General features: G+C 41.2%; 1 protein-coding gene across 4 annotated transcripts in view; it reads right to left on the reverse strand.

Moving 5' to 3' along the window:
• LOC138751849 (leucine-rich repeat-containing protein 37B-like) overlaps positions 1–25,238 on the reverse strand; it is a 155,192-nt gene that overhangs the window by 40,212 nt on the left and 89,742 nt on the right. For all 4 annotated transcript variants that reach the window (XM_069914696.1, XM_069914694.1, XM_069914693.1 and 1 more), the window contains one exon: positions 23,648–23,722. In XM_069914696.1, the coding sequence (XP_069770797.1) occupies positions 23,648–23,722 (75 nt within the window). The remainder of the gene's footprint in view (positions 1–23,647; positions 23,723–25,238) is intronic.

Genomic DNA, 25,238 nt, shown 5'->3' on the forward strand with positions numbered 1-25,238 from the left:
ATAGGTTATTTTCTGTACAGAACATTGATGCTTCAAGAGGGCTCAAAGACATCTGCCATTCCAGATTATTCCTTTAAAAGGCGGTGTATAACATTCTCTGGTTTTACTTGTTTAGTCCATTAAACTTTTTGTGCTCGATCCTTCTTGCCCTAATCAAACTATCATCTCTTTCTTGAATTTATTTAATTATTTGGTTTTAACTGTTTTCTGTGGAAGAGAATTTTATACTTTCACTACTCAAGGTCAATTCTGTCAGTCTTAATCTTCCCCTATATCATTTGACTGTAACCCACAGTTCTGGACTTCCCCACCATTCTTCCTACATCTAATCTGTTCGAATTTGTGAATTAGAATTGTGTAAATTTCTTTGAGATCAAGTTTGAGTATTATAAACTGACTGTACTTATACAATCAAATGAAACAATGCTTCTCTCATCCCCTCTAAAATCCAATGAAAATGTCTGATCACTGTAAGAAGCCTCTAATAACCTGAATATGCATCAAATTGTCTGATCTCAGAAACTAAACAGGCACAGGCCTGGTCAGTGCTGGAGGGGAGAGCACCTAGGAACACCAGGTGTACGCTGACCTTACAGTAGACAAGGGTCAAAGAATTTCATGTATTTATATTCTAAATGTATTATGCAAAATGGTCAGAATTGGGCCCATTTCAGATAAATGAGTTTTTTTGGAGAACCAGTCATTTTTTAAAAATAACAACAGCAAATCACTTGTAAGTGTTTAAACAACAGCAAACAAAAAGGTAAGGCTTCTGAAGCATTAAAATAAAGTTTAATTCTCAACAAAAAAAAACTGGCCACTGCAGATCACAAGCAGTTCCTCACCAAGGCCTCACTCGTGCTGGGAGCCCGAGGGTCCACTCCCGCCCGGGAACTTGAGGTCACCATTGCTGCTGAGAGCCTGAAGTCTGCTGCTGCCCGTGCTGGGGGCTTGAGGTCCACTGCACTGCTGACAGCGCTGGTGGCCCAAGGTCTCTGTTGCCGGCACTGGGAACCCGAGATAACTGAGGATTTTGAAGAACCTGATTTTGGATCATCGGAGTTGTACTGTATTACGTGACAATAATGGAACCTTTAACCTTTATATGTTAATCTTGATATATCAGGGATCAGTCTGTTGGCAGGAAAGGAATGGCTACAGCTGTTCAGCAGCCAGACTGAAACCATGAGTGACATGCTTTGCCAGAGCTCTAGGACAACCAAAGGACCACCACAGAGCTGTGAAACAACTCGGAAGTCAAACCCAAATGTTACATTTTTCCATTTTTGTATAATTTGATTATATTTTGTTACAAACAATTCTGAACAAATTAGTATTGTTCAAATGTATCCTCTTTTAGGGCAAACAACATCCTTCCATGCAGAAATCAATTATTTTGGTGCAGAAACTGTAGCATTGTTGTTAAGCCGCATCATGCTTCACAAAACAAGGCTACTAATAATGTCACCAGTGACACATCCATTAAATGAAAGTCAAGATGCACAGAAACTGTAGACGCTGAAATCTGGAGCAAATAAACAACTCAACAGATTGATCAGTATCAACGGAAGAAAAAGAATGGTTAACAAGTTAAAACTCTTTGTTGACAATTAAATACTGAATAAAGAACTTCCAGTTAGATTTTGCATACTTCATTGAATTTTGAATTTGTTTCTGCAATCTGCACTGAAAGTCTCCAAATTGCAATTATGTGTCTCTTTTGTTACGAGCCCAGAGGACTCCAAAACCCAGCAGCAATCGATATTCACCAAGACAAATGGTTACTTAAACAAAAGTTGCTTTTAATTATCTTTAAACATGAAAACAATCACTCTTTAACTTATCACTATTGGCTTAACTAACCTAACTTAACCCCCCTTCTAATTCTAAGCACATGTGTATATAATGTGTAAGTTCAGAAAAGTTCTTTGATTCACAGTCCAATCTCATTTCTCATTCCTCCAAGTTCATGGGTTGCAGGCAATTCTTAAACTGAGCACAGAATTTAACATTTATAAAGTTCACTCAGCTTTGGAGCTTGAAAAGTAAATGGTTACCGCTTGTCAGTTTTCAGAGAGAGAAAGATTTGTTGGTCCAGGACACCCATAAATGATTCCTTTTTAATCACCCACTTTAGTGTCTTGCTGATGAAACTTGCCCCTTCAGGGTTCTCCAGACGATAACCTCTTTCTTTCAGGTCACCAGAGTTCCTTTCAGTTTCACTTATTTCAAGTGAAGCATTAGATAGCCAGTCCTCTCCTCTTGTATGAACCACAAGGCTTTGAACAGGCTGAACTAAGCACTCACAATCTGTCTTCCAAATGGGGTTTTCCACAAGCTTCCCTGTTTGTCCTGTTCCAGTCCCAGTTGCTGCTGCTGGCTGTAAAACTGTAGAACTGATCTCTCTCTCTCTTTCAGAGAGAAAGCCTGTTTTACTCTCTCTGCTTGTAAAACTACATGGCCCTCCAAGAACAGCAAGGTCCACTCCAGACAGAATGTGGCTCTGACAAGTTCTTTCATCTGTTGCCTTTTGTAAACAGCAATCCATTAGTGAAGTCTCTTGGGCACTCTCCAAAGCTTCTGCAAAGGTTCTGGGGCTGATATGTCTAGCATTAGCAGAGTTCCAGTATTTTAAATAAGATCTGTTTCAAAGTGTTTGTATGTGACCTACACTAAAATACCTGTCCCAATTTATCTCACAAAAACATATCTATATTCTGTCACACCTTAAATAACAAGTCATTCAATGAAAGTAGTGCAGTCATATGATGTCATTAAAGTGTGCTGACTGGCTACATCATGTCTGGTATGGGAACACCAATACTCCTGAGCATAAAGTCCTCCAAAAGGTAATGGACATAGCCCAGGACATCACAGGAAAAACCCTCCCCACTATTGAGAATATCTACAGGGAACAATGCTGTCAGAGAGCAGCAGCAATCGTCAAGGAACCACACCACCAAACACACGATCTGTTCTTGCTGCTTCTATCAGGAAAAAGGTATAAGTACCATTAGACTCACACCACCAGGATGAGGAACAGCTGCTATCCCTCCACCATCTGACTCCAACAAAAAACTCTATCAGGGACTTATTTAAGAACTCTTTTGCACTTTATTGATTTTTTTCTCTCTCTGTATTACAGTCAGTTTACATTTCTAGATTTGTTAATGTGTATGTTGTGGATAGTTTTTTTACAACAGGTAAAAGAATTTCAGAGTTGTTTGTGATGTCATGTATGTACTCTAACAATAAATCTGAAATCTAAATCTAAATCCTAGTGGTACTGAGACTGTACCACAACATGAAACAGTCTGATTGATCCTAAAGAAATGTCAGTAATACTGTAATGCTAGTGTGGGTGACACTGAAAGCAGCTGAACAGTGCAAGCCAGGAAGCTTGTTGGAACTGAAGTAAGGCTTCAGAGCGGCAGATGGCTTGAAGTGCTATCTGTCTAATGTTTCTCTTGGAATAAATGGAACAGAAAGGAAATCTGTGGTAGCCTGAAGAGGTTATCATCTGGAGCACCCTGATGGGGCAAGTTTCATCAGCGAGACATTGAGGTGTCTAATGGTGGTACCTCAGTTGTGGAAATCCTGGAACAACAAATCTCTCTCTGCAAACCCTATGAGAACCTTCCTGAGCGGTAAACATTTAGCTTTTGAGCACCAAACCCTGGTGAACTTTATACAGGTTAAATTCTGTGCACAGTATAAGAATTGCCTGCAACCAGAGAACTTGGAAGAATGAGAAGTGAGATTGAACTGTGAACCAAAGAACTTTTCTTACATTTATACACACATCACATACACGTGCACTTAGAATTAGAAGGGGGTTAAGTTGGCTTTAGTTAAGTTAATAGAGATATGTTAAAGTTTGATTCTGTTTGATTCCCATGTACATAGGGTGGTGAAGAAGGCTTTTGGTGTACCTGCCTTTATAAATCATAACATAGAATATAGGAGCTGAGAGGTGATGCTGAGACTGTGAGGCCAATTTTGGAGTATTGTGTACAGCTCTGGTCTCCATATTATAGGAAAGATACAGATAAGGTAGAGAGGGAGCAAAGAAAGTTTACAAAAATGTTGCCTAGATTGCAGTATCTTGAATACGGAGAAAGATTGAGTAGACTGTGACTTCATTCACTGGAGCATAGAAGGTTGAGAAGGAATTTGATAGAGGTATTTAAAATTATGAAGGGAATAAATAGAGTAGATGTGAATAGGCTCTTTCCCCTGAAGATAGGGGAGATTGGAAGAAGGGGTCACAAGTTAAAGGTTAGGGGGAAAAACTTTAGGAGTAATATAAGAGGATGCTCAGAGAGTGGTGGTGATCTACCGGAAAAAGTAGTTGTGGCAGGGTCAATTCTGTCCGTTAAGAGGAGGCTAGATGAGTACATGGATGTGAGGGGGTTGGAGGGTTATGGGCATGGGAGTAGGTAGGTGGAACTAGTGGAGTTTCACGTAAATCAGTGCGGACAAGAAGGGACGATATGGCCTGTTTCCATACTGTAAATTGTTTTATGGTTATATGGTTTATAATAATGTCAGATGTATGGATGATTGCACAATGTTCCATTCATGACTCCTCAGACACTGAAGCAGTCCACATTATCCAAACCTGGGCTGATGGATATTTTTATTATGTAATTGTCAAGTAATTACACCGTCAAGAGAAAATCCCCTGACATTCAGCGGCTTTATCATCACTGAATCCCTCCACTATCAATATCCTGGTGGTTACCAATGAGTAGAAACTAAGACAGGGTTACCAATGACTAGAAACTAAAAACAAAGTGGCTAATCTTGTGGTGAGAAACTCACCTCCAAATTCCTTAAAACCAATCCAGCATCTACAAGACTCAATTCGGGATGATTTGCCTGGAAGAGTGCATCTTCAACAACACTCAAGAAGCTCAACACAGAACTTAGTAGCTTGTTTGACAAGCATACTTCATAGAATTTGGAAAATAATTTTGCAGTCTCAACTATTCACTGAGCAGTTTGTCAAATTACAGGATGCACTGCAGTAACTCACCCATGCTCCTTAGAAATAACCTTCCAGATCCACATTCTCTACTAAGTAAAAGGATGAAGGCAGCAAAAGCTTGGGAAGTCCACTTCCTCAAAGTTGTTCTCCAAACTACACACCATCCTAACTTAGCAATTTATCACCCCCATTCCTTCAATTTCACTGGATCAAAAGGCTGCAACTCCCTTCTTGACCTACACGTGCAGGTTCAAGAAAGCAACTTCTTAAGGGTAATTTAGGATGGGTAATTAAATGCTAGTTCTGCCTGTATGAATGAACAACAGTAATTTTTAAAAATTTGGATTATATTTCTGTTAATTCAATCAGGCAAGTGGAGATTATTTCATTAAAAGTCTTGCCTTGTAGATGACATTAGTTATTCACCTCAAATCAGTTTCTGATTTGCCATAGTAGTTATGTGGCTGGTCCAATTAGGTTTCTGATCATTAATCACTCCTCGATGTTGATGGTGGAGGAACTGGCAATAGTAATGGAACTAAATGTCAGGGTTACACAATTAAATCCTCTCTTGTTGGATACCAAGCATTTGTGGCACAGGTGTTACTTGGCACTTCTTAGCCTATGCCTAAATGTTATCTTCATCTTGCATCATGCAAGCAAAGGGTGGGTTATTGGTGATGATCAGCAAACATTCCCCTTCTTGCCAAAGGTATGTTATTAATGATGTATCCAACGATGTTTGAGCTTGGGGCATTTCCATAAAGAGAACTTGCAGTAACATTGGCACTTGGTTAATTCATCTGCAAGAGTCATCTCCCATTTTGCAAGCTACTGGAATAGTTTTACCTTTGATGCTACCAACGGACGTTGTTTGATACCACAGAAACTGCAGATGCTGGATCGAGAGCAAATAAACAATTGCCAGAGGAACTCAGCAGGCCAGATAGCATTCATGGGGAGAAAGGTCAGTCCATTTCAATCTGTGGATGATGTCTAACCTGTTGACTTTTATTTTAACAATTCTTTCTCTGCTTGATATCATACTTGGTTTTATACCTCCAAATAGCGAGTTACTGGAGGAGACAAAGAAATGGTTGATTTTTGAGTTGAAACTTTGCAAACGGATATATATGATACTGTAGTGGCCCTTCGCAGCTCCCCCCATGGGGCCTCACAAAATGAAGGACGAACGCGACGATCCAGCAAGCTGCACGAGGCCCACAGTGCTGCCCTCCAATTGGCCACAGCCAAAAGAGCATAACTGGCCTATCAGGGAAAGTGGATCACAAACACACCAATCAGTGCTGAGAGAGTTTTGACCATGATCCTCAGCTTGAGAATAAAAACAGGGCTGAGAGCCCAATAAAGCTGTGTCAGTGTTAACTGCACTCAACTGGGTTGATGTCGTTCTTTATGGGAAGAATGTGTTATTTCTGAGGTAACCTGCATGCAGCTATAACTTCTCCTGTACTACAGGCTCTGCAGAGGTATAGCTGGTAGCAGCTAGCTACAATATGTCATTGACAATAGTATAAATAAAATTACCATTATATTGCCAAAACAGAAAAAAAAATGTAAAATGCTAGATAAATATTCACAGTTGCAGTTAATGCAAGAAGATAAAGCAATGTTTCAGGAGTGCAGACAGATTGTTTTGATGGAAATGGAGTTGTTTGTAATAGGTTAGGGTAAGACAGGGAGATTCAAGAGCCTGACAGCTGTTAAATAAACACTGTTCTTGAACCTAGAGATGCTGGACTTCAAGATTCTGTACCTTCTGCCACATGAAGAGATTGTGGCCAGGGTTCTTGGCCTTTTCTCTAGCTTATCAACAAACTTTGGCTGAGCCTTCAACCGATTCAACTGCAAAGATCAGGCTTTCCAATCCAACAGATAAAGTCATGAACTGCCTGTGATACAGAGAAGGATTGATGGCTTTGATTTTGATGGCTGAGGGTCTTACTCCACTACATTCACCTGTATGATGCAATGCCACTGTCATTTTAAAATAGTCTCTCTTTAGTTCAGGTCTTCAGACCAGCAAACAGATAAAATCATTTAAAAAAACAAACCAGCAATTGCATTTCACCCTTCTTTGGTGCTTTAAGTGAACAGTGTTTTTTGCTCTTTATCTAAAACATATCACCAAAACTAAATTACTAAATTGTGGCATCATTGTTTTAAGAAATCACAATTGTGGTTTTTCTCCTATTTGTAAAGTCAGAAGCCAACTTATACAGTCACAGACAGCAGCTGCTGCTGTTAAGTTATTCAACATTATGAAAGCTAACCACAGAACCAGGCATGGAAAAGAGAGTTTGGTGAAAGCAATAACAATGAAAGGAGGTGAAAAATCAGGGAAGAATAATCCAGGGTAGGAAAAATTGAGGCAAGGAACGACAAAAATAATAAGGTATTAAGTACACAGTCTAATCGAACCTCATGCCTCAAGTTCAAAGGTTCCTTTTATTGTCACGTAATAATACATTAAAAATATAATGTGAATGATATAAAGTAAAACCTCTGATATCCGACACCCATGGGGATTGGTAGATACTGGATAAGTGCATTTTCTGGTTGCTTGAGACCTATTCTTACAAAGCCTAACTAATACACCTGTGTGAGAGATGGGAAAACTGATCTAAAATTATGAACATGAAGGAAACTAAAATTCATACATCAATTAATGGCTGTAACCAGTACAAACAGGATGAGCTTGGGGATTAGGATGCAGGAAAGCAGAGTCAGCACGATTAACATAAGAATCTTCTACTCTTTGTGACAAGACCCACCATAAGACTAAGATAAGGAGTGGTAAGGAACAATAGAATGTAGGAAGTTGAGGTAGTCTGGATCAGATAAGGGTCTCCTAGCCCTGGACAGAAGTACCAAGTCCTACATATCTAATTAGCTAACCTTACACAGATTTATACATATTAAATTAGCCAACCCTAGACAGGATGAGCCAACTCTGCATACCAAGAGACTGTAGCCCCGAGAATCAGGAAGGTGTGAATAAGGACAATAACATGAAGGGACACTGACAGGATACCCCCTGGTCCTCCAAGTATACTGAAACTGCACGTAGGCAGGAAGGATTGCCTAATGCCAAACCTCTCCAGCAGGAGGCAGAAGAATGTAAGGGGGAGGGTATTCCTATACTGAAATCAACTGTATAAAAGTCGGGTGAGCCCCAGTGTATGTGTGTATTCCCAGGGTAAGGGGAAGCACCCAACTTTACATTGTTGTAAAATAAATGTTCTTTGTTCTCAATTTTTGTCTCGAGCTATTTCTTTAAAGGTAAATTCTGTTTCTAACACCTGCATTAAGAATAAACGGTTTAGAACTGTAAATTATATTGCGCGGAAGAAAAATGTACTAGATTGTTTGCTTGCACTTGCATGAGTCTTGAAAATAAAATATATTTTTTTTAAAGTTTAAAAGACAGAACTACTGCACTGTACTTACACTTGCATGAATATATAAATCTTAAAGCATTTTACCTTATTTTCAGTCACATTCTTTGAAAACATTTACTGGTTTTACTGTTGCAGCTTCTAAAGGTTCCTCCCCCTCCACAGAGCCACCCAAAAAATAATCAATAAAGTGATAAATAATTCCCTCCTCCCCCAAATTTACAGATAAATCCTCTGCTTACTAAGAGTGTCACCCCAACATCGAGTGGCATCATCCAGCTCTTCATCCTGGGCAACGCCATTGCTGTTTCACACAATTTTATTCAAATAGCTGCTATTAGCAAAGCATGACCAAGGCATTCTGCTGGCTGAATATTTGCTTCCCTCTCTTCTTCTCTTTGGCTTGGCTTCGCGGACGAAGATTTATGGAGGGGGTAAAAGTCCACGTCAGCTGCAGGCTCGTTTGTGGCTCTTAACCTCTTCACCAAAGGTTTATGTGTTACTTCAGAGAATATTTACTTTTACAATTTTAAACTGAGGTTTTTTTTTACCTATTATTTTATTCTTATTTATTTTAATTTTTAAAATTTATTTTCCCTGATATTTTTGCTGGTTGCTTGAGGCTGGCAGTTACTTGAATCCCAGATACTAGGAGTTTTACTGCACTTCAGCTTTTGTCTGCTTTACAGCAGACAAATAGTTGCCATGAGCATTGCCCAGGGCCCTTAACGACAGGAGAAAGAGATGAAAAAGAGCTCCCAGGATGTGATTGGACAGACCACATCAGATTGGACGTCATGATGGGCATAGCATTTAGTGCCACACCATTACAGCGCCAACAATCGGCAACAGGGCTTGAATCCCGCTCTGTCTGTTAGTAGTCTGTACATTCTCCCCCACACTACCCAGGGGTTCTAGTTTCCTCCCACTGTTCAAAACATACCGGGTTTGTTGGTTTATTAAGTGTAATTGGCTGCATGGGCTCATGGACCAAAATGGCTTCTGACTATGTTGTACGTCTAAATTTAAAACTTAAATTAGATGCCACAGCAACCATCATGGCCTTAGGTTTCAACAATAATGCGTAGGTGCTGTGATCAACATCAGGTCTGCCTAAACAGCAAGATTTGTTAATCCACATGCTAATTTGAAATCCTATTCAGAATCTTCTGAGACACAGATTTTGTGCAGTTTTCTGTACGATATTGAATTTGCACCCTTAACTCTCATGCAAGCGCCAACCGAACTCCAAATCACGAACTCACCTTGCATAGGCCAACTGAAATCCAATATGCGAACCCAATGCGCATGCACCAACTGAGCTCCAATATGTGAACCCACTGTGCATGTGCCAACTGAACTCCAATATGCAAACCTACTGTGCATGCGCCATCTGAACTCTAATACGTGACCCTCTGCGCATGCACCAACCGTCGACTTGTGCATGTGCACAGGAATGAATCAAAATTGCCGTGCCCAACCTATGGACCCCAGGATGCCGAGTAACAAGATAAGTACACACATGGCTCTTATATGCCCTTTATCCCTGTTATAGATAAACCACGTAAATTTTATATTTTTTCTTTTGTTACGAGCTCAGAGTACTCCAAAAGCCAGCAGAAATAGAAATTCACTAAGACGATGGTTACTTAAATAAAAGTTGCTTTTATTTTTCTTTAAACATAGTAACAAGATGAAACTTTAACTTTTACTATTTACTTAACTTAACCTAACTTATCCCCTTTCTAATTCTAAGTGCACATGCATGTAATGTGTATATGTTCAGGAAAGTTTTTTGTTTCACAGTCCAATCATTCACTTCTCACTTCACCAAGTTCATCAGTATCAAGCAATTCTTATACTGAGCACAGAATTTAACATTTATGAATCTTCACCAGGCTCTGGTGCTTAAATTTAAATAGCTACCACTCAGGAAGGTTCTTGTTGGTTTCAGAGAGATATTTGTTGCTTGCTGGACACAAACTAATTTCCACCAACCAGTCACTTCAGTGTCTTGCCGAAGAAATTCTCTCCATCATGGGTTTTCCAAATGATAACCTCTTCTTCCAGGTCACCACGGAGTTCTTGTTGTTTCCCTCATTTCAGGAGAAACATTCTTGCCAGCCATTACCTCTTGTAAAAACTACAAGGGTTTTGAACAGGCTGAACTCAGAACTCACAACCTCTCTTCAAAATGGGGTCTTTCAACAAGCCTCAACTGCTACAGTAGAACTGACCACTCCCTCTCAGGTAGTTCTAATTGAAGAACAGTCAAATGAATCTCTTCCACTATTCATTCCAACCATCACCTGTGCTTATTTACTCACATGAAATTCCAGTTAAGGATTGGGAGAAGGAAAGGAAGGCAATGAGGAACTAGAAGAATGGGGAAAGTGAGAGACTCAGGTGAGGCTCTTAGAAGGCCTACGGGATGTTTGGCTTCATTAATAGGGTGATTAGGTTCAGGAGTCAAGAGGTCATGCTCCAGTTCTATAAATCTCTGGTGAGACCACACTTAGAGTATTGTGTTCAGTTCCAAGCTGACAGCATTAATATCAACTTTTCCTGTTTCCATTCGGCCCCTTCCCCAGTCTCTCTCTTTCACTATCCCTCTGCCGCCAGCTTCCCATCCCCATCACTTCTCAGCTTTTTTCTCTTCTCCATCCCAGTCATATCCACCTGTTAGCATGTGCTTCACCCCATACCCCTTCCTCCTTCCACCCATCTTTTTATTCAGCCATCTGCCTGATGGAAGGGCTCAAGCCTGAAATGTTGGTTACTCGTTACTTCCCATAGATGCTGCATAACACAAGATCACAAGATAGAAGAGCAGAAGTAGGCCAATCAGCCAGTTGGGTCTGACCTGTTGAGTCTCTCCAGCACTTCTGTGTATTATACTGGGTTATTAAGAGGGGGGCATATGCTAAATTCAAGAAACAAAAAATGGATAAGTTATATGATTATTAGATAGATTGCAGAAAAAAACCTTAAGAAGGAAATTAGAAAAGCAAAAAGAAGGTATGAGGTGTCAATAGCTGATAAGGTTAAAGTTAATCTTAAGGGTTTTTATAGATATGTGAATAGTAAAAGGAGGGTTAAGGATAGAATAGGACCGCTGGAAAATGGGAGCGATGAATTGTGCGAGGAACCGTTTCAGATGGGAGAGATATTAAACGATTTTTTTCTCATCTGTGTTCGCGAAGGAAAAGGATATTGGACTATGTGAGATAAATGAGACAAATGGCTTAGTTATGGAAAAGATAGGGATTAGTAAAGAGAGGGTTTTGGAGCTTCTAGGGTCAGTAAAAGTGGATAAGTCTCCTGGTCCTGATGGGATTTTCCCTAGGATGTTAAGGGGGGTCAGGGAGCAAATAGCGGAGGCCCTGTCAGTAATTTTTCAACGATCACTGGAAGAGGATGTGGTGCCGCTGGATTGGAGGGTTGCTAATGTAGTTCCATTGTTTAAAAAAGACACGAGGTGTCAGCCAAGTAATTATAGGCCTGTAAGTTTGACTTCGGTGGTAGGGAAAGTTATGGAGGGTATTCTTAGAGATGGTGTGTATAAATATCTGGATAGGCAGAGATTGACCAGGAGCACCCAGCATGGGTTTGTGAAGGGGAAGTCAGGTTTGACGAATCTTGTTGAGTTTTTCGAAGAAGTGACAAGAAAGGTGGATGAAGGTAGTACAGTTGATGTAGTCTATCTGGATTTTATCAAAGCTTTTGATAAGGTTCCACATGAAAGATTAGTAAGGAAGGTTCAGTCACTAGGGATTAATAGAGAAATAGTAAGATGGGTTCAGAGGTGGCTGGAGGGGAGACAGCAGAGGGTCATGGTGGACAACTGTCTGTCAGGATGGAAGCCTGTGACGAGCGGCATGCCTCAAGGATCAGTGCTAGGTCCCCTGTTGTTCATAATTTATATTAATGATTTGGATGATGGGGTGGTTAACTAGGTAAGTAAATATGCAGATGATATGAAAATAGGGGGAGTGGTGGATAGTGAGAAAGGTTTTCAGGAATTACAGAGGGATTTGGATTGTCTGGAAAATTGGGCTGAAAGATGGCAGATGGAATTTAATGTTGAAAAGGGTGACGTGCTTCATTTCAGAAAAAAATAATCAAAATAGGACATATGTAGTAAATGAGAGGACATTGGGGAATGCGCAAGAACAAAGAGGTCTTGGAGTTATGATGCAGCGTTCCTTGAAGGTGGATTCCCATGTTGACAGGGTGGTTAAGAAGGCATTTGGTACGTTAGCCTTCATAAATCATAGCATAGAGTATAGGAGCTGGGAAGTGATGCTGCGACTGTTTAAGGCATTGGTGAGGTCAGGTTTGGAGTATTGTGTTCAGTTCTGGTCTCCAAATTATAGGAAGGATATAGATAAGATGGAGAGGGTGCAGAGAAGATTTACAAGGATGTTGCCTGGCTTAAAATACCTAGAGTACAGAGAAAGATTGAAGAGGTTAGGACTTTATTCATTGGAACGTAGACGGTTGAGAGGGGATTTGATAGAGGTGTTTAAAATTATGAAGGGAATGGATAGACTAGATGCAAGTAGACTCTTCCCCCTGAAAGCAGGGGAGGTTGAAAGAAGAGGACACAATATGTGGGTAAGGGGGCAAAAGTTTAGGAGAAATATTAGAGGATGCCTCTTCACTCAGAGAGTGGTGGCTGAATGGAATAATTTTCCAGAGGAAATAGTTGAGGCAGAGTCAATTCTTTCATTTAAAAGGAGGCTGGATATATACATGGATAAGAGGGAGTTGGAGGGTTATGGGCGGTGAATAGGCGGGGGGATCTAGCGGAGTTGTTTTAGTAAACCAGTGTGAACTTGAAGGGCCGAGATGGCCTGTTTCCATACCATAAACTGTTATATAGTTATATATTCACTGCATTCATGCAGTTAGCCAGGCTGTCCAAAAGCCACTGATCCAATATGACAAATACACTTACTAGGTAAATGATCAAAGGAAATCAAGACCCAAAATTTGTGGGCCTAATGACGACAGGAAAACATGATTTTTTTTTAAAGTCAACATGCTGTCAAGGATCAGAAATGAAGTACTTTGGGCCTAAATCCAAGCTCATTATTGGATGCTAAAGGAGCTATTTTTCCAGTCATTTTTCATAAAGTTTATGGTGTTCCTCTGATCCTTCAAAAAGCACAGATTTGTGGATAAAAAATAGCCTTGCAGGTAGAAAGCAGAGAGTAGTAGTGGAAGGAAAGTATTCTGTCTGGAGATCAGTGACTAGTGGAGTGCCACAAGGATCTATTCTGGGACCCCAGTTCTTTGTGATTTTTATAAATAACCTGGATGAAGAGGCAGAAGGATGAGTCAGTAAGTTTGTGGATGATACAAAGGTTGGAGGAGTTGTGAATGGAGCTGAAGGTTGTTGAAGGTTATAAGAGGATATAGACAGGATGCAGAGTTAGGTGGAAAAGTGGCAGATGGTGTTCAATTCAGATAAGTGTGAGGTGATGCATTGTGGAAGGACAAACCAGAAGGCTGAGTACGGGGTAAATGGTCAGTTACTTAAGTGTGTGGATGAACAGAGGAACCTTGGGGTCCAAATCCACACATTCCTCAAGGTTGATAGGATAGTTAAGAAGGCCTATGGGATGTTTGGCTTCATTAATAGAGTGATTAAGTTCAGGAGTCAAGAGGTCATGTTCCAGCTCTATAAATCTCTGGCGAGACCACACTTAGAGTATTGTGTTCAGTTCTGGTCACGTCACTAAAAGAAGGATGTGGAAGCTATGGAGAGGTTGCAGAGAAGATCTAACAAGATGTTACCTGGATTAGAAAATAAGTCTTATGAGGTAAGGTTAGCAAAGCTGGGACTTTTTTTCTTTGGAGAGTAGAAGGATAAGAGGAGACTTGATAGAAGTCTACAATATTATGAGAGGCATAGATAGGGTGAACAACCAGCACCTGTTTCCCAGGGCAGGAATAGCAAACACCAGAGGACATATGTACAAAGTGAAGGGAAGGAAATTTAGGGGAGACATCAGGGGTATGTTTTTTAACCCAGAGAGTTGTGGGTGTCTGGAATTCCTTGCCCGGGATGGTGACTCTTCAAGTGACTCTTAGACAGGTTCATGAATGGAAGAAAAATATAGGGTTACAGGGTAGCGAGGGTTTAGTTTTTTTTAAGGAATATATAGGTTGACATAACATTGAGGGCTGAAGGGCCTGTACTGTACTGTAGTGTTCTATGTTCTACTGTTATACAACACCATACATTCGTATACAGCTTAATTTGAATCACAGATTACAAACATTATTAATCATTTGCCATAAACCAAACATTATTAGAGAATTAGTCTTTAAATCTCATTAAAGACTCAGATGGTAAATTGCGTATTTTGTGAAAATCTCGTTCATGAATCTAGAAAAATCCACTTAAATTGGGATCAAACTCAAGCTAATATCACTCAGTTATGGAACATGTCCAGTTGAACTAGGCCAAGAGAATAATTTTTCCTTTTGAACTTTTTTAAAAATTCATTGTTTGGGTTGAAGACATTGTTAGGACAAACAATATACAGTGCCCTCCATAATGTTTGGGACAAAGGCCCTTTTTTCACCTTTATTTTCCCATGATTCACAGTTTTAAATTTGTAATCAAAAAATTCACATGGAATTAAAGTGCACATTCCAGATTTTATTCAAGTAAAAACACAAAATGCTGTAGAAACTCAGCAGGTCAAACAGTGTCCTTTATGTAGCAAAGGTAAAGATACATAACTGATGTTTTAGCCTTGAGCCCTTCATTAAAGTATGAGGAGATGCCAGCAGGCATCTGAACAAAAGAGTTGGGGGGGGGGGGGAAGGGGGTGGTAAAGGCAGGAGATGATAGATGGAGAAAGGAGGGAGAGGATAGCAGCAATGAAGGGAAGGAGGGTGGAAGAACTGGAAAGAAAAGAAAGGTAGAGCAGTTTTAGTGGAAAGCATTAAAGTCAATGTTAATGCCATCTGGATGGAGAGTGCCCAGATGGAAAATAAGGTGTGTTCCTCCAATTTGCAGGTGGTCTGGGTGGGATAGTACACAAGGCCATAGACAGACGTGAGTGCAGGAGTGTGAATCGGAATTGAAATGGTTGGCCACAGGGAGCTTGCTGTTGTTGCAAATGGAGAGGAGGTGCTGAGTGAAATGATTTCCCATTCTGCAACTGGTCTCTCCAATTTTATTCAAGGTTATTTGTAGTGTTAGGAGCCCAGAGGACCCCAAATCCCAGCAGCAATAGATATTCACCACGACAAATGGTTACTGAAACAAAATTTGCTTTTAATTATTTTTAAACATGAAAACAGGATCAAACTCTAGCTTATTACTACTAACTTACTTAACCTAACTTAACCTCCTTCTAATTCTAAGTGCACGTGTATGTAATGTGTGTGTAAATTTAGAAAAGTTATTTGATTCACAGTCCAATCTCACTTCTCACTCCTCCAAGTTCACTGGTTGCAGGCAATTCTTATACTGTGCACAGAATTTAACATTTATGAATTTCACCAGGCTTTGGTGCTTGAAAGGTAAATGTTTACCACTCAGGAAGGTTCTTGTCAGCTTTCAGAGAGAGATTTGTTGTTCGCTGGACACAAACTGATTCCTTCTAATCAGCCAAGTCAGTGTCTTGCTGAAGAAATTTGTCCCATCAGGGTTCTCCAGATGATAAACTCTTTCCTTCAGGTTACCACAGATTTCCTTCTTGTTTCTCTTATTCCAAGTGAAACATTAGGCAGCCAGTCCTCTCCTCTTGTATGGATCACAAGGGCTTTGACCAGGCTGAACTAAGAACTCACAACCTGTCTTCAAAATGGGGTTTTTCCACAAGCTTGCCAGCTTGTCCTGTTCCAGTCCCAGCTGTTGCTGCTCAACTCTAGCACTGACAAACTGAATTCTCCCTCTCTTTCTCTCACTCAGAGAAAAGCTTGTTCGACTCCCCCTGCTTGCAAAACCACATGACCATCTTAGAACAGCAAACTGCACTCTGACAGCCTGCGGCTCCGAACCTAATCCTCCAAGTTCTTTAATCTGTTGCTTTTCAAAACAACAATTCATTAGTGAAGTCCCTGAGGCACTCTTCAAAGTTTTTGCAAAGGCACTCAGAACTGGGCCTATCTGGCTTGAGCAGAGCTACAGCATTTTAAATGAGATCTGTTTTGAAATGTTTATATGTGACCTACACTAAAAAAAACCTGCCATAATTTACCTCTTTTAATACATATCTATATACAAAATAAAATACAACATAATCTGTCACAGTAGACATTTTGGTTCGACCATCTAGAAATGACAGCACTTTTTATACATAATCCCATTTCAGGGCACCATAATGTTTGGGACATTTGGCTTCACAGGTGTTTGTGAGTACTCAGGTAAATTTAATTGTTTCATTTGTGCAGGTTTAATTGCAAAGATTGTGCAAGTTGCAAACCACTTGGCCAGATTAAAATTTGCCAATAAATATTTTTAAAAGCCTGCAGAATTTTAGAAAAAGATGAGACCAAGATTAACCTGTATCAAAGTGATCGCAAGAACAAAGTGTGGAGGTGTAAAGGAACTGTCCAAGATCAAAAGCATTCCATCTTTGCCATGGTTTACATCCTACAGAGAAGACTCTGTATTGCTGTTCATGTAGTCTTCTGCAGATAGTAGTCATTGATATATCCACACCTGCCTCCTGAAGAATGTTTCTGATCAGTCAGACATAAGTTTGGGGATTTTTTTCGAAATGATGAGAATTCTTCTGTCATCAGCACTGCAGATCTTCTTTGGAATTCCAATCCCTTTGTGATTATTAACCTCATCGATTCTCTCTTTCTTCTTAACGACGTTCCAAACTATTGATTTTGGTAATCCAAAGATTTTGGCGATGTTTCTTAGTACTTTATTCTTGTTTTTCAGGCTCCTACGGACTACTTTGACTTTCATTGGCACAACTCTGTTCCTCGTGTTGAAAAATGGTAACCTCAGTTTCCAAAGGTGATCAAAATCTTAGAAGCAAGCCTAGCTCTTTTATACCTTCACCAATTAAACAATTAAACATACCTGAGTACTCACATTCACCTGTGAAACCCAATGTCCCAAACATTCTTTTTCTTTTCTTTGGCTTGGCTTCACAGACGAAGATTTATGGAGGGGTATGTCCACGTCTGCTGCAGGCTCGTTGGTGACTGACAAGTCCGATGTGGGACAGGCAGGCACGGTTGCAGCGGTTGCAAGGGAAAATTGGTTGGTTGGGGTTGGGTGTTGGGTTTTTCCTCCTTTGTCTTTTGTCAGTGACGTGGGCTCTGCGGTCTTCTTCAAAGGAGGTTGCTGCCCGCCAAACTGTGAGGCGCCAAGATGCACGGTTGGAGGCGATATCAGCCCACTGGCAGTGGTCAATGTTGCAGGCACCAAGAGATTTCTTTAAGCAGTCCTTGTACCTCTTCTTTGGTGCACCTCTGTCTCGGTGGCCAGTTGAGAGCTCGCCATATAACACGATCTTGGGAAGGCGACGATCCTCCATTCTGGAGATGTGGCCCACCCAGCGCAGTTGGGTCTTCAGCAGCATGGATTCGATGCTTGCGGACTCTTCCAGTTTGAGTACCTCGATGTTGGTGATGAAGTCATTCCAATGAATGTTGAGGATGGAGCGGAGACAACGCTGATGGAAGCGTTCTAGGAGCCGTAGGTGATGCCGGTAGAGGACCCATGATTCGGAGCCGAACAGGAGCATGGGTATGAAAACGGCTCTGTACACGCTGATCTTTGTGTGTTTCTTCCGGTGGTTATTTTTCCAGACTCTGTGTAGTCTTCCAAAGGCGCTATTTGCCTTGACAAGTCTGTTGTCTACCTCTTTGTCGATCCTTGTATCAGATGAAATGGTACAGCCGAGGTAGGTAAACTGGTTGACTGTTTTGAGTTCAGTGTGCCCGATGGAGATGTGGGGGGGCTGGCTGTCATGGTTTGGAGCTGGCTGATGGAGGACCTCAGTTTTCTTCAGGCTGACTTCCAGGCCAAACATTTTGGCAGTTTCCGCAAAACAGGACGTCATGCGCTGGAGAGCTGGCTCTGAATGGGCAACTAAAGCGGCATCGTCTGCAAAGAGTAGTTCACGGACAAGTTGCTCTTGTGTCTTGGTGTGAGCTTGCAGGCGCCTCAGATTGAAGAGACTGCCATCCGTGTGGTACTGGATGTAAACACTGTCTTCATTGTTGAGGTCTTTATTGGCTTGTTTCAGCATCATGCTGCTGTACTGTACCTCCTGCTTTTGGTAGCAATGGGTTTGCAGCCTGGGGACAGATTCAGGAAGAGAGGATGGGGGTCGATATTCAGTGTGGAGAGGCTGCATGTAGGTTCTGATTTTAGGGGCCCTCCGTTCCGAACCGTTACAGGGGGGAGGGGACCAGAATAGTCTAAGGTCATGCTTTTATGATGAATTTACAGAAATCCCCTCCTTCAAATGACAAGTGTATTAGAAATGTTGTTGAGCACAGATGGAATGCAAATGAGATGCGAAAAATATGCAGTATTAGAAGGATACATCTTCAGGTTGTATTTTTGCACACTCCATGAGCCTATGAAGCTTTCAGTAGAGCCCGCATCAATTAGGCATTTAGTGTAATGTCCGTTTACCTTCACAGTCATTGTGGAGTTGCTGAGCTGGAGAGGTCTATCCTGATCTAGGACCATCGAGACTAGGTCCCCAGAGACTCCATGCTCCTCACTCGAGTGGCCCCCACCATCCTGAGTTACCCTGCGAGGGTAAGATGGCGTTGACCTCATGGCGTGGCAAGATGGCTGCCCTCCTTCTTCCTCCGATGAATATGATGCCGAGTTTGAATTTGTGTCACATCAAGATGGCTGCCAAGCCTTTTCACGTTGTTTCCTCACAGCCACCCTTTGTCGGCGTGTCACGCAGCATGCGGGTTCAGGTGAATTCGGGGCAGATGGCTTGGGACTGGAATCGGATCTGGGAGTGGTGCGGGCCACAGACTTCCTTGGGCTTCCCTTCGCGTGACAAACCCTCGCCCAATGCCCTTTCTTGTCACAGCTGGAACACACTGAGTCTTTTGCTGGCAACAAGATTGGGGATGCTGGCTCTTGCCCAAGAAAAAGCACTCCCTAGCATGGGAAGTGGCAGCCATTAGGGCAAGGGCAGTGGGAGCAGCTGGTCCTTGGAAGGTGACACCTGCGTGAGCGAGCTCACTGCCTTCGAAGTAGTCATTCTCAAGCTTAGCTTGTTCCAGCAATTTGGCTAGCTCGATGTGGCTAGCCAGGTCTTTCTTTCCCAACTTGAGCAGTGGCTGCCACAAGTACCTCGAGCGGACCCCCACAACTAGAGTGTCTAAAATCTGTTCTTCCTCATGAACACGGCCCGTAGCCGCTTCATACCTGCACTTCTTGGCAAGCGTCCAGAGATCCAGCAGGTAGTCATCAATGGTCTCTCCTGACTGCTGGCAACATAGAGCGAGTCGGTGCCTCGCAAGGACCTCGTCTGTGACTTCAGGTACCGAGCTTTCAACGCCTCGATAGCAGCAACATATGTTGACCAGTCCCTGATGACTGCATACCATTTTGTTCCCACCCTTGAAATGAGAGTGGACTTCCTGAGTTTATTGGTCTCTGGTTGTGTCCAGGTAGGCCTGGAAGCAGTCTAGCCAGTATGTGAACTCCTCAACCGCGTCGGGGGACAGAGGGTCTATCAGTAGCATACCTGGCTTGAGTAGCGCTTCCATTGTTTAGGGAATAAGCTAATAAAATTGTAGCGTGAATAAAAGCTCTCATGACTGGAGGGAGAACAAACGCTTTTATTACCTTATAATGAAAGGTAGGATCTCAGAGTTGTCTTCAGAAGGGTTCTGGGTTTAGGTGGGGAACCAGGGTCATAAGTGACCAGATGGGGTGGGGCCAACACTCCCAGTGAATCCCAGTTCAGTGCTACCAAAATATTTGTCTGTGCTATTGAAATGTTACCTTTTTCTTGCACTAATGGAAATCATGAATATTTATATATCTATCCTTTTATATTTAGTATCTGTTTTTCTATCTTGGAATATCTTGGTAATTTAACATTTTGTTACACTCCTTTTTATCCTTTCTGTGTATTGAGAAGATTCGTGGAGTTGGATCTCAAAAGCTATTGGGAGTCCAGAGATCACAGCTTCCCACTATACTCTAAGGCACACATGTCAAACTCTGGCCTGCGGGCCAAATTTGGCCCGCGATATAATTATATTTGGCCCGCAAGATCATTTCAAAAATGTATTAGAGGTGGCCCGCTGGCCGCCACGCCAGTATAGCGCATGCACAGCTAATACTATAAATCCCAGAATGCATTGGCGTCAGCCTGCTAATCGCCCCCACCTCCTCTGTTTACGTTGCAGGGTCTCACCGTGGACTCTGGTTTTGGGGCCTGGCCGGTGTCAGGGGAAGCCAAGGCCGCTTCCCAGCACCCGGAACCCGTGCCCGCTCCCCCTCCCTGCCGCAGGCCGACCCGCGACTCACGGTGACGGGGCCGCTGATCCGCCGAGATGCCGCTCTGCAGCGAGAACCGATGCCCCCGCAATGTCGTTGTCCAACCCGATCACCCGCAAACCCCGCCCTCCCGCACACAGGCCTGAGTAAGGATTATGAACTTTAATCTCAGGATAAAACGATCTTCCAATAGTTTCATGTCACAGTGATAAATATATTCCTGGTTAAAAATGGTCCTGCACCTGGATACCAGCTCATTAGGCATAAAACTTGAAAAGAGTGTAAATCAAAGGATATCTGTACCAATGGAAAAAGGGCATGGCAAATAACCCTGCTAGAGTTCATGCCCACAATCAGTCACCCATTTGATTGTTTCAGGAATCATGTTATTCTCCCACATTCTCAATAGCCCTCAGATTTTACTATTCGACAGCACACTAGCAACATTTGACAAAACCTCTATAGAGAAATATTATTTATTGAATATTTTATTTCTCATTTGTTAATGCTTCTGGAAAGAGTTTATCCAAAACTATTATTAAACATTTATTTTAATAAAAAAAAGTTTAACATTACATATGTTGAAAGAAGAGAAAACATGCAGATGTTGTTGAAAATATTTAGTTCAGCCCTCGACTTATCCAAGTTTTTAATTTTGGCCCTCCGTGAATTTGAGTTGGACACCCCTGCTCTAAGGTTTGTACTTGGTCTGATGTCTTGTTCTTCAAATATTATTTTCCTAATTTCCCCAGAGTCTATGCTGACCCATCAAATTCAGTGGTGAATCTCATCAGAGATATTCACCTTCATCAAGAGGTGAATCCCAATATATGGAAAGAGGTCCATATTCCAGGGTATCTGTGCTAATCTTTATTGTGCAACACCTCATATTTCTTCTGGGCACCCTCCAACCAGATAGCATTAACATCAACTTCTCTGCTTTCACAGCACCACCCACCCCTCCCCCTACCTCGGGCTCTCCTCTTCCCCTATCCCTATTTCTCCTTCTCTCTACCTCTGTCACTCTCCCTCTCTTTCTCTTCCCCATCTCCTTTCCTTCAGCTATTCATTAACAGAGCCAAACCCTCCCCCGAGCAATTATCACCCTTCCTCTCCTGTCCTCCTATCTGTCCAATTATAATCTTTTGTCTGTTGGCTTGTGCTTCTCCCCAGCCTTTTTAATCAGATATCAGCCTGCTTTTTGTTCATACCTGAGGAAGGACTCAGGCCCAAAGCATTGATAACCTCCTATAAACTCTGCAAGACTTGCTGAGTTCTTTCAGCATTTTTGTGTTTTTACTACAATCATAGAGTCTGCAGACTTTTGTGTTTCACACTATATTAGATGCCCTCTCTTTTGCTTTTTTTCTGTCTTTGACCTCTCTTATAAGCCATGTTTGCCTCATTCTTCTTTGAGAACACTTTTTCATCCTTGGGCTGAATTTGTCCTGTACCTTCTGAGTTAATCTCAAAATCTCCAGCCACTGCTGCTCTACTCTCATGCCTGCTAGTGGCTGCATCCAATCAACTTTGGCCAGCTCCTCTCTCATACTTCTGTAGTCCCCTTTATTCCACGGGTTCCAACATTTCTGATGTTAATTTCTCCCTGGCTAGTGTTTGCAGGTATGTGTACAACTGCCATTAAGGTCTTTTCACCCTTCCAGTTTCTTAATTCTACCCATGGGGATTTTATATCTTCCAATGCAATGGCTCCTCTTTCCAAAGATTTGATTTCTTTTTTTTAAATCCACAGAACCATCCCATCCTCCTTGCCTATCTGATTGTCCTGATATACTGTATCCTTGGATGTTTAGTTAAAGGGATTGGATTTGTTGAAGGGGTTTGCAATGCAGGGGGCAAGTTGGGAAATTACATTTGTGTTGCAGATATTACATACATGGTCCATTCTTTTATGTTTCAAAGAATGAGTTGACAATGGCTTGGATTCAGAACAATTTTTGACTTTTTAAATTCCCTTTTAATTCCAAACTTTCAAAAATTGATTATCTACAGTGAATGAAAAAAGTTTATTCTGATACAAAGGTGTTATCATTGAAATCTTAACCTTTCCTCCTACCGGTGCGGACTCGAAAGGCCAACATGGCCTGTTTCCGCTCCGTAAATGGTTATATGGTTATATATGATAATCAATTTTATTCCATACTTCAATTAAATCTTTTAGAATTGTTGAGTCTATTCCAGTTAATAATTTTAAATTCCATCATAGACTTTTCACCAATCTTATCCAATTCTATTTTAGACCAAGCATTAGATTTTGTCATATCAAAGAATGAATTAATAAATTTCAATTGTGCTGCTTTATAATTCTGAAAATGAGGATGTTGTAGTACATGCATTCTTACATGCAGAGCTCCTCAGTTCATTATAGTGACATGAAGAAACTTCAGTAATTTTGCTGACAATTCTCTGCAAAGTAAGAATCCATAGCAATATATTTTCTGTATGATGTGCCAATGGATTGTTATCTTGAGTGCAATGTGTCACAATTTTGAAATGATTCTATCATTCTGATTACAATGTTAAAGCATACTTCCTCAAATATCATCTTTGAGATACATGGTTACTACACTTTTATGAAATTGATGGCCTGTACATTACCATTTAATAGGTATGTTTCAGAAACTCATAACTCATGAATAGTAAATTATAACAACTTGATGTGCATTCATCAATTATACAATTAAAAGAGCAGCATTCGGTAAAAAAATCTTTATATATATGTTAATCTACAGATATACTCACAGATTGACGATGTTTGTTGTACTTTCTAAAATACTTTTGAGTACATCAAGAGAAATGGAAGTTGCTCGAAGATCCCTAAAAATATAATTAAGGCTATTAAATGCCCAAATGTCCAAAGTTTTGAACATAAGTGACTTGAGAAATTGACTCTGTGTGTGTGTGTGTGTGTGTGTGTGTGTGTGTGTGTGTGTGTGTGTGTGTGTGTGTGTGTGTGTGTGTGTGTGTGTGTGTGTGTGTGTGTGTGTGTGTGAGTGAGAGAAAATTTATATATCCAAAATTAATACAATAATGATGATAATTTATTGCAATATGTGTAGTACAATGCTCCAAATTCTTACTTAGAGCAGCCAAACAACTACTTGTAAAGTATAATCGTTAACTAATTCAATTAAATTATGAGACAATAAATACATGTATATATCTCAAGATATGCATGTTACCTACTCCCATTTTTAAAAACTTTTTATTATAATTTTCCACTATTGCAAGTTTCCAAGAAATTCAGCATCTACAGACAAGAGTTAAAGTTGGTAACCTGTTCCATGAACAGAACTCTGAACAGAAGGAGATGCACAACTGCAATGTGAGATACATTTCCACCATCTACCTAACTAACATTCTTTCTCTCTTGTAAGAAAGTCTTTTATATGTTTTTCAATTTGTCATTACACAAATTTACTTTTTAATTTTCCAATACAGTTTCAATTTTAAAGTGAAATAGCATGCACATATATTAATGCAGAGATCCATTTTTTCCCTGAAAAAAGTTTATGCAGTTCAGTCAACACTATGACAGGGCCATTAACCAGAGTTTGAATCCAGTAAGGAGTTTGTACGTTCTCCTTCTGTCTGTATGAATTTCCTCCTTTTTAAGAATAAATTAGATACATGGACGGCAAAGGTCTGTATGGTTACGGAATAGGTACAGGTCAGTGGGACTAGCGGAATGATGTTTTGACATAGACTAGAAGGGCCAAATGGCCATTTTTCTGTGCTGTGGTTCTATGCTGTGGTTTTCTCCCACCCTTCAAAACATACAAGGATCGTAGGTTAATTGAGGTACTTGGCCAGCATAGGTTCGTGGGCCGGAAAAGCTGTTTTTCTAAATTTCAAAATTTATATTGCTTCCTTATCCATTAGGAGGCTACAGGATGATATTTAAAAAATGGCAATGCTGCCAGAGTTGCTGTAACAGCAGTGCTGCTGTTGGTGTGGACCCAGGAGTGCAGTCTGAATGGTTCAACCACCTGCTCCTGCAGGCATTAAATGGCCTGTTAAAGGAGCCAAAGGTGTTTTTAAACTAAAATCCTGTAACTGTGAAGGTCTGTGGCCAAGATGGCAGCACCTATGTTAAGCAGCGGTCATAATGGGTTTTACATTCCGGGGATCAGTGGACCAACACAGGGCACCAGAAACAGGAAGAACACACCCCGTTGAGAAGGAGAAGCAGAGGAGATAACCCTTGAGGAGCCATCGAGGGGCTCAGAGGCTGACAGCAGCATGCGATCAGGGGATCCGCATGGGCTGTGGGAGTCTGGCTCATGAGAAGCGGGCATCGGAGCCAGCATTTCAGAGGGCACTGAGGAAAAGA

This window comes from Narcine bancroftii, chromosome 1, assembly GCF_036971445.1.
Source record: "Narcine bancroftii isolate sNarBan1 chromosome 1, sNarBan1.hap1, whole genome shotgun sequence".
In the NCBI taxonomy this organism is placed as follows: Eukaryota; Metazoa; Chordata; class Chondrichthyes; order Torpediniformes; family Narcinidae; genus Narcine; species Narcine bancroftii.